Below are 16,757 nucleotides of genomic sequence, written 5' to 3'. Positions count from 1 at the left end.
AGTAGATCTGTTACGGGGTTATTTCAGTTTTACAATCTTGAGATGGGAATGGCTTGACTAGGGTGGTTACCCTAATGGTCGGCAGAAGAAGATTTTGGTAAACAGTATGGACTAGTGGACATGGAATTGGTGATACAAAGAAAGATGAACACAGAACCAAGAATCAGTGGAAATTTAAGTAAAGCCCAAATCAAAAAAGAGCTGCACATACATATACAACAAACAAAACCCATTTAAATATGTGTAAAACAAGTTAATTGGTCAGTTATAGGACAAATATGATTAGAATCTGCAGAGAACTTCTGTCACTTAGGCATTACTGGTACTAGACTAGCCCTACTGCTATAAAGATCCACAAAAATGGACAAAATATATGAGGCAACTGTTTTCAGGCATTGGACAACAAACAGGCAGCTGTGATCAGAGAGAAAAGAGAAACTGATAAGGTAAGCCACATGGTCTCCATAGCTCTGCTTGGGGTCAGTTTTCCAGCCGTTGCACAGCACACTGAAGTGCAAGCAGAAAATAGTGGTCCTGCTAAGCTGACACAGCCAAGATCAGAGTTCAAGGCAGCCGGAATCTTCGAGACAGTTCACCAGAGAGAACAGAGTTACACCAAGGGGGACAGCCAAAAGTCTGCTAGGTAGGGTTGTTGCCCATGAATACCTGGATAATGCTGGGCTGTGCGTGGACAGGATAAGACTACCTAAGGATTAGAAGAGCTGCTCTGTGGTTGCACGTAGTGGCTAAACATGAAACAGATACTCTGGGTGTAGCAGTGGGATGCTGGAGGTCTAACCTAGTCAGAGATAAACTTACTAGTATCTCTTTAATGTGTCGGCTAGTCAGCTGAGACACAAAGGCGTCACCTCACAAAGGATCAAATCCTAGAGGAAAGCCTACTAGATGTGTTTATCGAAGCCTAAAACAAGTTTTATGGGGAAGATAATATTGCAGGATAAGTCCCACCAAGACAGAAGGACTTGGGGAAACACTGTGAGCTTTCCACAGATTCTTCCTAATGAAGCATAAAGCTATGCCTTTATGTGTGCAAGGCGATGATCCAACAACTGAAGTCCAGTAAAAACAAGAATCAATGTTGGTCAGGAGAAGATAACAAAATTCAGAGCCTTTACAGTACATCATCCACAATGTCTAGTAAAGATGAAAAAATAGTAGCCATGAAAAGAAATAGGAAAATATTACCCATAGTCAAGAAAAAGAAAATCCTAGATACTTCAAACCAGCCTCGTAGTGGCCCAGATATTAGATTTTAAAACAAGACTTTAAAGCAGTTATAAATATTTTCAAAGAATTAAGCAAAATAAGTTCAGTAAATTAAATAAACTGTGGTTAATGCAAGATAAGAGATTTCTGTAGAGGAGTGAAAACTAAAAAAGAACCTAATAGAAATTGAGTAACTGGAAAGATCAGCAAATGAAGTGAAATGAAACATTTACTGGATGGACTAAACAGCAGATTGGATATATTACACATTTACAAGAGGATAAATCAGTAGAAGTTATGTAACTCGAAGAATAAGGATTAAAGGAAAATTGAGTGAGCCTTAGGGAACCTATGGAATAATCTTATGTGGTAAAACATGTCATTTGAGATACAGAAGAAGAGAATAGGAATGCAAAAAATATTTACAGAAATAAGGACCAGAATTGTTTTTGAAATTGATGGAAGATACTGACTTATAGAACCAAGAAACGAGGTAGGCTCTGTGCACAGTACCGGAGAGAAAGGCACATCTAAACAAATCATGGTGGCATTCAAAAAGATAAAATCTTGAAATCAGCTGTTGTAGAGAAGACATATTTCATATTAGGAAACAGTGATACCAGTCATCTTTGACCATGAATAACAACACCTGAAGAACAAAGTAATGATGGATTTTAGGCGGTGATAAAAAATTTATTCACCTAGAATTTGGTATCCAGAGAAAATACCTTACAAATTCGGGCAAAATAAAGACATTTTTATGTAATTAAAAATGAGAGGACCCATAGGTAGCATATCTTTACTACAAAGAAAATGGTAAAGGATGGTGGTATGCAGGGTAAAGAGGAACGCTATTAGAAACTTGATCATTAGGAAATGATGAAAAGCTGTTAATTAATGAGTGAGTATGAAAGACGGTGTTTTGAATTTCTAATTATAATTTTACTAAAAGATAAATGGCTATTTAGAAGTAAAACAATAATATTGAAAGGTGAGGTATATAAAATATGTAGAAAAGTATGACAGTAACAGAACAAAGGATGGGTCAGATGGTTAAAAGGAATTATACTACTGAAAGATTCTGACTTTAAGAAGTTATTACATTCTCAGTAAAAAATGTAACATGGGATGTGAAAAATGGAAACTAGGAGGTATGTAGTAGAATAATATTACAAGTCAACTGAGATGTTCAGGATTCATTCATAGCTAAGAAGAAGTAAATGGAACACTAATATGTTCAAAATAAGGCAGGAAAGAAAGAATAAAAAAACATTTTTAAAGGAAATAAGGAAAACAAGTAAGATAATAGACTTAAATATAACCATTCAATAATTAAATTTATGTAAATAGACTAAGGAAATTTGCATAATTTGCAAGGAAAAAATAGACTGATAAGGAGCAAGAATCAGACCTGGTTGGTGTGGCTCAATGGACGGAGCACCAGCCTGCAAACCAAAAGGTTGCTGTTTCAATTCCCAGTCAGGGCATGTGCCTGGTTACAGGCCATGTCCCCAGTTGGGGGTGTACGAGAAGCAACTGCATGTTGATGTTTTCTCTCCCTCTCTTTCTCCTTCCCTTCCCCTCTTTCTAAAAATAAATCTTTTTTTATTAAAAAGCAAGAATCAAACATATCTCTGCAAGAAGTGAAGCAAACAAGTTGGAAGTAAAACTGTAGAAAAGATAAAACAGCAAGCATTAGGAAAATAAAATAACTACATTAATGTAAGCATTTACAAGAGATCAGGAGGGAGCATTTCATAAGGTCAAAAGGTCAAAAAAAGGGGTGCTTTGTAAAGATGTAGCCATCATAAATGCATGTGCATCTGATAACTGAGCTTCAAAATTTAGAAAGCTAAAATGGCATATCTCAGCTCTTTCAGGCTGATGAAACTAGCCTCAACTGCATTCTGTTGACTTCAGACACATATTGTAGGTGTTCTAGTTTTCTCTTAGGTTGTTAAGTAATTGTCTCTTGTTATTTTTCCTTCTATAAATTAAAACTAATAAATGTAAAAGTACAAGCTTGATGGAATTAGGGAGTCTAACACCTAGCTCTTTAAAAAATAGGAATAGTGTTTTACAGTTTACATGGTTGCATAGTGTTTTACAGGTTACATGGTGCTTGGGGATCTTGATAGAGACAAGTTGATTTTGTATTTCATATGCTAAATAAATGAAACATTTAAAAATTATTCCCTCTATTAACTCTACTGGCAAAATTTTATAATCTCTCAAGTTTTGCATCAGCAAGCACTTTTGTGTGTTTCTGTTTTGTTTTACACTTTGTCCCACTCTCTTAGATCCAAGTATATAAAAATGAGACTCAAGGTATCACCAGCTCTGGCTTTGCATCTTTGACATTTGAGGGAACTCTGGGAGCTCCTGTCATACCTCGTACTTCAAACAAGAATTTTAACTTTACAACTGAGGACCACAAGATGGTAGAAACCTTACGTGCTTGGGCATCTACTCATATTTCACCTTCTTCGACATCAGTAAAATTGTGTGATGTTCAACCAATGCAGTACTTTGACCTGACTTGTCAGCTCTTGGGCAAAGCCGAAGTGGATGGAGCATCATTTCTTCTAAAGGTAGGTATTTTTAGATACTTGCAGTTATAAGTTGACACCACCAGCATGTCTGTGAAGAGCTTATATTTTAGCATTCTGATGGAATAACTAGTCATACTGCATGTTATTATTAAGAACTTAAAATCTAACCATTTTTGATAAGCCTGGATATCCATGCAGTTTACTCTTGAATTTCTCTTCTTTATCCTATATTTTTAGAGAAAAATAGGATTATCAGATCTATATTTTAAATGTAGTATAGTTTGTGTTATATTTATGCATTTAATACTAATAAAATATTTATGTGTTCTTATTTTAGTACTAATAAAATATGTATTTCTTATTTTAATACTAAAAAATATTACTGTTTTTTAGTTGCACTTCTACATATGCATATTTCTGATTCCCTCTCAAGGTAGCTTTTTTTCTCATTTCCTTTCTTGGCCATTTGATGTTGAGTTTTTGTCCTATGTCATTTCTCTGCCTGCTTCATGGGTAGATCATTGATAGTTTTGAAGTGTTTATTGCCCTTATGTTTTGTTTGGTTTTTAAATCAACAGAATTAAAAAAGTGACGTAAGACCCATCTAATCTTTGTTTACAGCTACCCAGTTGAGTTATAAATAGCTTCTGGAGAAGACAGTTGTCTGATATTATCCTTACCTGCTCATTCTAGGGAGGATGCAGTTAAACAAACACTGCTTCAGCCTTGCGCCTGTGTTTTTTTTCTTTAGTTTCTGACTCTTTGTAGCAGTGGGACAAGAAATGGAGTGCAGTGGGGCTTGGACAAATTCTGGGGTTTAGCTGTATTATCACTTACCTTACCCATACTAAGGAATGCTGAAGATAGAAAGCATTGAGTAAGATGTGAAGTTTTTGAGGTTGAAAATAGCATGTTTATGTACACATTACTCTCAAAATGTAATGCATGCTATAATGAAAGTTAAATAAGTCAGGTAGGAAAAAGCTGAAGCTAAAGCTACAATAAAATCATCCTAACAAAAGTAGAAAAGAAACTTACGTCAACCAGTCACAATTTCTGCCCAAAGCGACGCCCTTAACAAATAAGCATTTACTAATTACTGAAATATTTCCAAAAACAAGGACTTTGCTGTGCAGAAAACTATGCACTATCTTTTGACTACTGTGTCATTCGAAAAGTCTCAGATTCTGAGGTAAAATCAGCCATCTTTTAGCTGACCTGGCTGAATCTACATTTTTCTCTCCAAAGCAAGAAAATTTAGGTTGCATCCCATTTTTATAGATAGCCTTTTCAGATCAGTGAAAACAGCTTTCCTGTAGATGTTATTTTAAAATACAGCACTGAGAAGTAAATGTAAGAAATCACATTAATAAGACTTTCTCGAGGACCATTTAAATAAATATCAAGTCTTTTATACTCTCTGACTCAACAACTCTATTTTCATAAATTCATTTTACAGTAGTAATTTAAAATGTGGAAAAATACATTAAAAGATATTTAGTCTTATATTTCATACAGGAAAAAAATTTAGAAAAACTCAGATACTAACCATAGGGAATTAATTGTTTGAAATATTTATGTATTATGGAATACTCTGTGACTATCAAATGACATTGTAGACATATACTTATTAAGATAGATATCCATGTTATTCTATTTAGTGATTAAGGCAGCTTTTATATACTAAAAATGTTTTATGTACATAGCATACATATGTTGACAAAATATAGCAATATGGTGCTCGCTTTATCTCTGGGAAGTTAAATTTTAAGTGATTTTTTCCTTCTGAAATTGGTTTTCCTATTGCAAACCAGAAGTAATTTTTTAAAATTATGTTTAAAAAAATTTTTAAAAATTTTTTGAAAAATAGCCAGACATTCTACAAATGAGACCTGGTCAGCATGGAATATAGGTTAATTATTTTCTGCCTCAATCTGGATATGATATTAATATTGGTCCCTTTGTTAGTAACCTTGATACATTCATTTTAATTAGTAGACATGTTACACCAATGGTTTGCATTAAAATCATGGTTTAATATATCTGTAGACCTACCAACATTAATCCGCATTTTTTTCTATTCTATTTACACAACTTGCTTTCTGAGCAGTAAGCCCTTAAATTAGATTTACTTTAAGTTCTTATATTTCTTGGATATCCACAGCCTCATCTTTCTAGTGTTTGTTTTTTTTGTTCGGTTGGTTGTTTCTGAACAGCTAGAAATCATTTGGAAGCTAGAGCTGGTAGATAATTTTTGTATCTAATTTTTAGTGGTGTTTAGAGATCAAAAAAATAACATAAACCAGAAAATCATTACATTAAAGGGACTGTTATTATTTTCATCACTTAATTATTTGTATGGAAACAGAGGATATAACTTATCTAAGAATAAGACTAAATATTATATTTAAAAAATCACACTCATTATCATAAGTTTTTAAAGCTGCTATAATTTACTGTGTAATTTATATTAATACATGGGAATTTTTGTGAAGACCTTTTGGGGTTTTTTTTTCTTTTCTCTTTTTTGTATACAATACTTAACTCAGGAGTTACAAATAAGTTTAAATCATTTTTTAAAATTAGCTGATTAGATTCTTATCAACAGTATTATAACAAACACATTATGAAATAAAATTGTGGGTTAAAATGTGAAAGTTATTTTATTGGTAATTGTGTATTTCTTTTTAAACTCAAATGTAATCGAAATCACTATAGGATATTTGTAATTTAACAATGAAAACAGTTTGAATTTTAAGGTAATAATTTTACCATGGAAAAATTACTGCAAAAATTTATTCCTCAAGAAGAGGCATTAAAAGAATACATTCTTTTGGCTAGAATCAATAAATGTATAAATTGAAACATGTTATAAACCAAAAACTTGGATAATAAAAAAGACAATATCCCCCCACATACTGTCGTTTCAAAGAGAAATCAATTATGATAGTTTATTAAGAATATAGTGTTAATAAGTTTTTAAATATGTAGTGAGAAGTTTCTCTCTTGACCATATCTTCTCAGCCTCTTCTTCCAAAAACTAGGCAATCACTGAAGCAAATTACTTGAATATCTTTTTTTTTTTCTTTTTTTAAGAGAGAAGGAAAAGGAGGGAAAAAGTGAGTGAGTAAAACATTGATATTTGAGAGAAACATTGATTGGTTGCCTCTCACGTGCCCCGAACTGGGAACCTGGCCTGCCACCCAAGTATGTGCTCTGACTGGGAATTGAACTCATGACCTTCCATTTTTCAGGCCAGCTCTCAACCCACTGAGCAACACCAGCCAGGGCTTGAATATGTTTTCAGACATGTTATAGTTCATATGTAAATATTTTTTTCTCTTTTTGTATACATATGATAGCATACTATATACATACTACTCTGCCTTTGCTTTTTCAATGTATTTTTATCATAAAGATTTTTCTACACAACCACCTAAAAGGTTCCTTGTGTTAGTTTCTGGTGGCTACCATAACAAATTACCACAAACTGGACAGTTTAAAATGGCATAAATGTATTATTTTAGAGTTCTGGAGGCCTGAAATCAAAAATCAAGATTTTGGCAGGACCAGGCTCAGGAAGAATCCTTCCTTGCCTTTTCCTAGCTTCTGGTGGTTGCTGGCGTTCTTTGTCTTGCTAGATGTGTCACTCCAGTCTCTGTCTCCATTGTCAAATGGGCTTCTTTCCTCTTATGTCTCTTACAAGGACACCAGTCACATTAGATTTAGGACCCACTGTAATCCAATATGACCTTATCCTAACTTAACTACATTTGCAGAAACACTTTCCAAATAAGATCACATTCATAGGTTCCAGGTAGACAGGAATTTTTTGAGGGGGGCCACTATTCATTTGCTTTGTTTGTATCATATGGAGATATGGCATGTTTTTAAAACTTTCATCCTATAGATGGATTTAGGAAGTTGATTTAAACATTTGTCATCCCACATGGGTGCTCATGGAGTTGTGAACATAAATTGCTAGGAATAGAATTGCTGATTCTAGGATATGTACATTTGAAATTTTGATAGCTCTTGCAAAATTTACCTTCATGAATGAAAGTACCCATTTCCAAACAGTAATTACCTGTTTCCTAACAATAAAGATATGTAGGAATCATTAAACATAGTTAGTGACTCTTAAAAAAAACAGAAAAATATGATAAATCAAAAAGGTTAAAATACCAATTCAGGTTATTGTGATTTTTAAAGAGATGAAAGAATTCTCTAAATTAAGGAGGGATACAAAGAAATATTTACATATATTGAGGGAGTTTAAACTTCATAAAATGTTATATATGTTCATAAATAGGAGTCTACATTAAATTATCTTTTATTTTTAAAATTTAAATCTAATTAAAAACTTTTAAATTACTGACTTTGCTAAAATGATTATGAGCTCAGATATTGCACAAAACAAGGACACATATCCTAGTTTTATTTATAAATATAAAAACCTAAATGTTTATTTTTAGAAATCAGGAATGGCTTAATTTCAGGAAACTTATAGTCTTCTCCATGAATGTTAAAAATTACATTATCATAATAGTGAATATTATGAAAATGCCCATGACTGGTGTGGTTCAGAGGATTGGTCATTGTTCTGCAAACCAAAAGGTCGCTGGTTCGATTCCCAGTCAGGACACACGCCTGGGCTTTGGGCCCGGTCCCTGTTTGGGGGCGTGCAAGAGGCATCTGATCAATGTTTCTCTCGCATATCAATGTTTTTCTCCCTCTCTTTCTCCCTCCCTTCCTCTCTCTCTGAAAATAAATATAACTTTTAAAAAATATTTATGAAAATGCTTAGCAAAATAGAATTAATGTATTCCCGGAAGTGGAATAGCTGTGTCAAAAAGCAGTTCTAGTTTCAATTTTGTGAGGAAATTCCTTACTGTTTTCCAGAGTGGTTGCCCCAGTTTGCATTCCCACCAGTAGTGCACTAGGATTCCCTTTTCTCCACATCCTCACCAGCACTTGTAGTTTGTTAACTTATTAATGATAGCTATTTTGGCAGGTGTGTGGTGGTATCTCATTGTGGTTTTAATGTGCATCTCTCTGATTGCTAATGATATTGAGCACTTTTTCATATCCAAAGAATTACAAAACACCACTTCAAAAGAATTTATGCACCCTTGTGTTCATAGTGGCATTATTTACAATAACCAAGATTTGGAATCAGCCTAAGCACTCATCAGTATATGAGTGGAGAAAAAAAACCATGGTATGTTTCAATGGAATACTACACAGCAGTAAAGAAAATTTTTTTTTTGAAAAAGGAATTCTTACCTTTTGTAGCAATTTGGATGGAACTGGAGACTATTATGCTATGTGAAATAGGCCAGGCAGTAAAAGACAAATACCATGTGATCTCACTTATAACTGGCACCTAAGGAACAAAATAAACTAATGAGCAAAATAGAATCAGAGACACAAAAACAAGGAAAAGACTGACAGCTGTAAGAGGGGATGGGGAGGGTGGGACTGGTCAAAATAAGGTGAAGGGATTAGACAAAGAACATTATGCATCATCCACTGTTGTGAACAACAGTGTGGGGATTGACTGTGGGAAGAGAGGCCTGGGGCAAGGGGGCAAAGGGGGAAAAGTGAGACGCCCGTAATAGCATACACATTAAAGGGTTTTTAAAAAATAGAACTGTGCCTTCTTGGTAAATGATTTCTGTCATATGGTAAAAAAAAACAGTATTTAGTGTTTGAATTCTAGAGTCAATAGTGCCAGAAACAAGACAGGAGACCCACTATTTCTCTATTATAAAATGTTGTTCATCCTGATATAAAAAATAAATATATAAAATAAAATGTACAGGAGGTCTTGGGGAATTCACTAAGGTAAGAAAAAGAAATGAGAATTTTAACTATTAAGAAAATGGAAGAAGTACTCAAGATATAAAAACTCCAACAATTAACTGAAAAGTTATTTCGATAAATAAAATTGTTTAGTGAACTAACTGGTTTAAAACAATAAAACATGACTCTCATACTTACCTAATAAATAGAACAGATAACAAAAGCACTTTCAAAGTCTCAATGACTGTAAAATAAGAAAGTTCATGCAAGAAATACCTGAACTAATGTGAAGAAAACTACAGAACTTTACTGAGGAGCTTAAAGAAAACTTGACCTGTTGAAAATTTTTTTATTTTTTCCTAGTGTTTTTAAATAAAATGCAATTTTAATTAAAACCACATTTTTTACATTGATTATAATTCTGAAGTTTATTAGAAACATTAAATGATCAGGAATAAAAAGAGAAAGGATTACCAAAGAAAACCAAGTGGGAGCTCCATATCAGATATTAAAACCTGCAATGCAATTATAATTAAAGCTATAGTAAGACTGGTCAATGGAAAACATTAGGAACCTCAGGAACAGTCTTATATCTATAATAATTCAATACATGGTAACATTTCAAATTGGTAAAGAATGTTTGATAAAAGTCTGATTTCTAGGCAATTAAAACTGGAGCATAAAAGCAGTTAGCAACACTGTACTCTCATTCTCTCCCTCAAAAGACTTGTGGATTGTGGTCTGTAAAGCCATTTTAAGGTCACAAAAACAGTCAAAGAACAAAATCCAAGTGGAAAAAAATGTGAGGTATGATGTAACTGCTCCCAAAGTAATTGTACTGGTTTTTTGAATTACTTAGGGAACAGAATGAGTGACACAAACTCATAATTGTTTATTTGTAACTTAGCAATGTCACCATTATTCAGCACTGCCTCCGTAATCTGACACTTTCAGACACCTGCTCTACAGAAATGTAGTGTTTTTGTTTTTTATCCAAATAGCCTGTTTACTTTTGTCCAGCCAAACTTCTGACACGCAGAGGCATTCCACCTCATACCAGATGTCTTTGTCATACACTTTTATAGTATAACATAGCCTGGGTTATATCTTAAAACCCTAGCACGGCACAGGCTGGCTCATGTCTTAAGGATGGGGTTACATACCTACTTGTCTTGTGCCCATGTTCCTGAACTGCTTGCATAGCAGTTCAACGTACCTTCTCCCATTCTAGAACCCATGGTGTTTATTCATTTATATTCATAAGCAAAATATTCCTATCTGTACTTTTAAAGGCCTTTTCCAAATCAGAATGAACTGAACAAACATTCCTAAAAGCTAGGAATTTATACTTTAGAATATTAGCAGAACTACTTATAAAAGTTTATATACAGTATGATAATTACTAAATTATTTAAAATAACAGAGATTTGGAACTACTCAAATGACCAATAAAGGGATTATTAGTTTAATAAATTTGAATCCATACCATAAAATAATGTGAAACCATTGAAAATCATATTATAGAAAAATATTTAAATTCCCTGATAAATTGCTCAACAATACACTAAGAAACAAAAGGCAGAATATAATTCCAGTTTGTTTAAAAAAAATACATAAATACACAGAAGAAAAATAAAGTTCAACAATTTGTTAATATTTTTTTCTACAGTCATAGTAGTTTGATCTCTTTTCTTTACATTTTCCATATTACCTCTCCATATGAGGTCTTTTTATAATCAGAAAAGGGTATGTCATATGTAAAGGTTAGCAGATATTTACTTTTAAGTTACATTGTCAGCAAATAAAAATCTTTTAACCTGCACAGTTTTACAAAAAGGTTATTAAACTTTGCTCTACCTTCTCTGGCAGGTGTGGGATGGCACCCGGCCACCGTACCCATCCTGGAGAGTCTTAATACAAGACCTTGTTTTTCATGGCGATTTAAGTCACATCCATCGGCTGCAGAATCTGACAGTGGACATTTTAGTATATGACAACCATGTTCAAGTGGCGAAATCTCTGAAGGTGAACTTGAGTAGCAAGCTCTTTACTATTTTTTTTATTTTTGTAAATTGGAGGGGTAAATCACATTTATACATGATGTTTGAGGTCTAGAAATTAACTCCAAATTTATATTTTCTTTATTTTTTAATTTGAAAATGTATGTTCAAAATAAAATTTTAATGTATTAAAATATAATGGCTTGAACAACTTTTTAAAAGTAAAGAACATTTCCTGAACATCTTAAATGTATATGCAGTTTTACTGTGAAAATAAAGATAATTTATTCTGTAAGCTATATTGCTTTAAAATGACAAGGGATTTATAAAATATTTGTAAATTTAAACATTAAGCTTTGTTAACTTTTGGCTTGATAAAAATCTAGCCTTTGTACTTATTAGTTTAAGAAATTGTTAATCCATGTCTGTCATAAATTGTGTGTCTTCATTTGTGTGCATGTATTATACACTGTTTGAGGGATATAGTTTTAGGTAAAAGTACACTTTATATATGGAATTTTTTGCTTAATATTTTAAGGGTTTTTTTCATTTTATTATATCTTATTTGGAAATACTCTTTCTAGCAAAGCATTACATCATTAATAATAACAATAATAATCATAGCATTTGTTAAGCATTTCATCTGTATTTCGCACTATCCTGTGCAGTAGATACTAGCATCATTCCCATTTTATAAATGAGAAAACAGACAGGTTAAGCCCAAGAATTCACAGCTACTTCGGTGAAGCCGGTATTTGAATCTACAATGTGTATTTCCAGAGCCAGTTCTTTTAACCAGTATAAAGAAATGGTTTTCTTTATTGCAAACAGCTTCCATCCCACCTTTAGGGAATTAGTTTTACAGCTTGCTTCCAGGAAATTATACAGCCTACTTATAGGAGAAAAACTAAAAGTGATTCTCAAGTTTTTAGAACTGAATTTTAGTACCCAGTTTTCCTTTGTAAATACATGTACTTGGAGGAGGAAATATTTCCATTTGCACATTGTGTTGCAAATAAACTCAAATCAATAAATTAGTTTAAAGTCAGGGTCTAAGAAGGTGATAACCGTACTTTATTTCTTTATGCCTATGTGTGAGCACAAATTCTGACATGTTAGAGAAAATTGACTGTGGAAGATGTACCTTGGATGCTTTTCCCGGATTTTATGTACACTGATTATTTTGAGAAATTGTAATGTTGAAGCTAGTTCTAAAGTCTTTTAAAAGTATAGGTTCCTTTTATTAGTGAAAAAGATTTACATTTTACATCTACTTTCACTATTTAATGCCCTTCCCTTTCTGCTTCTATATGTCTTTTTGTTCCCCTCAGTCATCCTGATTTCCCTATCCAACTCCTGCATAGCAGCCAGCACAGTGCTGACCATGTAGTAAGGATGAATACTGCCTCCTGGTAAATGAGTGAATCAATGAGTACTGTGATTATTTTTCAAATTTTTTCCATCTCCCTTTTTGTCTGCTTCATCTCACCCACTAGAGGGGGCTGTGAGTACACAATTAAAATACAGAGTGCCAAATTTTTTCCTAAAGATATGACATTTATCTGCAACATTATAGAAAAATGAAAAGGATTTTTCTCTGTAAAAGTAATATAACTGTAGGCTTTATAATGTACATTGACATCACATTTTATTTTTCTGAGACAACCTTTATCTCAACTATTTCATATTAATTTAAGATATCCCAGAGGCAGATGACATTGATACAGATGAATTTTTATCAGCACTTAGATAGACAACTGGTTAAAATTGCATTATTTTACCAAAATACATGAAACACATTTTTATTGTCTAAGAACAGGAAAAAAATGTGCTTTTTGAAAATAAAGAGGACAGTTAAAGCAATTATAAAGTAAATATAATTGACATATATATAACACATTTTATAGCCTAAGTTGCCCATAACATTTATTCTAAATCTTGCTCTTAAGTTATCTCCTTACCTAAACATTTCACACACACTCATAGACATATTAAACCTTTTGTCTAGAAGTTAAAACAGTGTATTTTCATTCCCCAATCTTATCCTGGCACAATTTAAAAATAATTGTAATACATGTAGTAATAATTATGTTTCACCTTCAGCGACCCAAGAGCTATAATGTGACTGCTTATTTTCGGACATATAGATAGGAGTCTTTAAAAATATTAAACTTAAACAGTGAAATTCATGAGAGCTTATGTGGAATCTTTAAATTATTTTTAAAGGGCTAGTGATTTCTTAATACCCTTGTTTACCTTGCTCTATTTTTAATGTTTCTGCATCGAAATGGGCTTTTGTAACAAATTTTTATAGTTTTTATAATTGTTTATGACTCCCTCCAATTTCTGGAATCTTATATTACTAACAAGCTAAGCAATATTTGTCTATTATAATAGAGCACCTGGCATATTTCCTAAGTATAGTTAACATGCTTAAAAAATATACAATACTGCCTCCAAAAGGAATTTCTGGAAATAACAATCCATCATCTTTATAGCCTGTTTATATAAATAAATTCTCTCTTGATCTTTAAATTTTGTTTTATTTTGAAATAAAATAGTAGAGAAGATAGTATAATAACATTGATGTGCTTGGCATTCAAATTAACATTTCTAAATGTTTTTGCCACGCTTATTTTAGGTACTTTTAATTATTAAAAAATAAAACTACACATGCTGAGCCTTCTTTGTACCACTGCTTATTCTCATGTTTTGCTCCCCAATCTCCTTTTCCTACATATCCTAACATGTAGGTATGTAATCCATGTATATTATGTTTTTATGTATTTTTGCCTGAAAATGTACATTGTATATGTCATTCTGTAACTTGCTTTGCTCTTTGACATTATATTTTTAGGCTTTATTTATATTTATACATGTATTTGCTTTAATACTAGACTGTCTTAATTATTATACCTTTATTTTTAAAGGATATTCCATAAGTCAAAGCTGCACTCCCAGTTTAGCCTTCAAAATTGTCTTGGCTGTTCATTTTCATATACATTTTCAGAGCAGCATTTCAAATTTTATGACACTGAAGATTTTGATCAAAATTCCATTGATTTTTAAAGATTAAGGGGAAATTATCTTCATAACTTTGAAGCTTTTCATTTATGAATATGATAATCCTCGTGTTTACCCTTCTTTAAGTCCTTTGTGGGACTTACATGTACTGTACTAATGTATAGTATGTAATTCTGTATAGTATAAAAGAATCACCAATTATAATAAATATTCAGAAAAGTCAGATAAAAGTAAATAGAAATAGACTGTTTTATATTTTCTTTTAGTATCTTACTTTGGATACCGTGAGGAGAGCCAGTTTCTCTTTGTGTGTGTATGTGCGCATGCCGTCTCTGCCCTGCTCCCCTGCCGTGATGTAGGTGTTAGTGGAAAAAGTCAGAGAAGACAAAACTAACTGCCTTACCTCCACCTTACAAAATCCATAGTTGGGAGGGATGAAGACCCTTGGGAATGAAGATGAGTAGCATCTGGGAATGTGGATTTTTCCCCTTTACTTTTGTTCTCCCATTGCTCTGCATCAAATCCAGAGTGTGGGGAGCAGAAATGCAATTAACTGAAACAGCAATAAAGAGAGGTGGGGGGCCGGTTTATTACCTCATCATCGTTATGTTCCCCCTTGTATAGCTGCTGTTGCATAGAATCTCACCACTGTTGTTCAGTTCTGACCTTGAAGGGAAAAAAGAGAATTGTATTCCCGCAGTCATCAGCAGTAAAGAGTGCTGTCTTATGCAAATAAGTTAAAATGTCTAATTAGTAACTCATTTTGTTTGTAACTCCTCATAAAAATAAATATGATTTAGGTTATATAACTTCTTTTGAGTAGGTGTCAGTTTCTTTGACAATCTCCATTTTCCTCATTTTAAGTCCTCTACATTAAAAGCATATTAAGTACTCTATAACTAAAGGTATTTTTAGGATTAAGTTTAGCAAAACTTTACAGAAATTAACTATAGAACATTTCGTTCAAAACTATTGTTTAATCCTATATTTGAAATCACAGAATGTGATTCACGTTGTGATATACAGATACATTGTTTACTGTAAAAGTTTTCATAAACTTGTAGAATAGGGATGTATTGTTTTGATATATAGCAGATTTTAAATTATTTTCTAATATTTTCCTAATGAGAGTGTTTTAGTAGTCATACTTAGTTAAATCTTGCCTTAAAATACTTAATACAAGTTATATTCAGACACCTTAATCAAATAGTTTATTAATCAAATAGAGGGCTTGGACTTGATTTAGGGTATGGGTTTCTTAACTGCTGTATTTTAACCAATGCCAGGGCTGAATCTTATTTCATACTTTAATATCTCTAAAGTAGAAATATGGCCCATTTTTAATATATATTCATCTGCCTACAGCCATTTTGGTTTTGGCACAGTGTCTTCGGGGTTGATATTCAGTATACACCCCACCAGTATAGCATACCAGTATCTTTTCTGATTGGTCAGCGCCCCTAGTTGTTGGGCTGTACTCCATATAGTTGTTAAATGTTTTGAGTACCAGCAACTGTTTGATTTTTTTCTATTTTCTAAAAAAGATAATAATCTCTTTTTAGGTTGGAAGCTTTCTTAGGATTTATAGCCTCCATACCAAACTTCAGTCAGTGAATTCAGCAAACCAGTCAACATTGTTAGCTCTAGAGTTTCATCTCCATGGAGGCACCAGTTACGGTCGGGGAATCAGAGTCTTACCAGAAAGCAACTCTGATGTGGATCAGCTGAAAAAGTAAGCTTACTATATACCTATTTTAAAAAATGTAAATTAAAATATTAAACTGATTTTCAAGATGATTGTTATGAGATGGTAAGGGGGATCTGATAGGTTCCTTGTCATTGACCCTCATAGCCTTCTGTGGCATTATCCATTTTGTTTTTAGTGAGATCAGCCAAATGAAACAGAAGTCAAGTGATTGTAGGCTCAAATACCTAAATAGTAGCAGAGCTAGGGATATAGTCTAAGGTTTCCACTTAACGTGCTTAGGTCTATTCTTGTGTATGCTGTTCTACCATTTGCCACATTCTCCAAGGACAGCAACAAAGAGTGGAAATTGGAGCTTAGCTGAAGTTTGGAAAACTTGATACATATCTACCATTCCAAACATACTTGATCATGCCGTGATATATATCTACCATTCCAAACATA

The 16,757-nt window shown here is 32.9% G+C and overlaps 1 protein-coding gene across 1 annotated transcript in view; it reads left to right on the top strand.

Moving 5' to 3' along the window:
• POT1 (protection of telomeres 1) overlaps positions 1–16,757 on the top strand; it is an 83,601-nt gene that overhangs the window by 40,697 nt on the left and 26,147 nt on the right. Inside the window, exons 9-11 of the mRNA XM_054563893.1 lie at positions 3,528–3,818; positions 11,454–11,609; positions 16,171–16,340. Coding sequence (XP_054419868.1) covers positions 3,528–3,818; positions 11,454–11,609; positions 16,171–16,340 — 617 coding nt within the window. The remainder of the gene's footprint in view (positions 1–3,527; positions 3,819–11,453; positions 11,610–16,170; positions 16,341–16,757) is intronic.

This window comes from Pteronotus mesoamericanus, unplaced genomic scaffold (genome assembly GCF_021234165.1).
Source record: "Pteronotus mesoamericanus isolate MK-2021 breed Mesoamerican mustached bat unplaced genomic scaffold, CSHL_Meso_final scaffold_85, whole genome shotgun sequence".
Taxonomy (NCBI): domain Eukaryota; kingdom Metazoa; phylum Chordata; class Mammalia; order Chiroptera; family Mormoopidae; genus Pteronotus; species Pteronotus mesoamericanus.
Note: the sequence above shows the minus strand (reverse complement) of the source record. Positions and strands in the feature narration are given on the sequence as shown.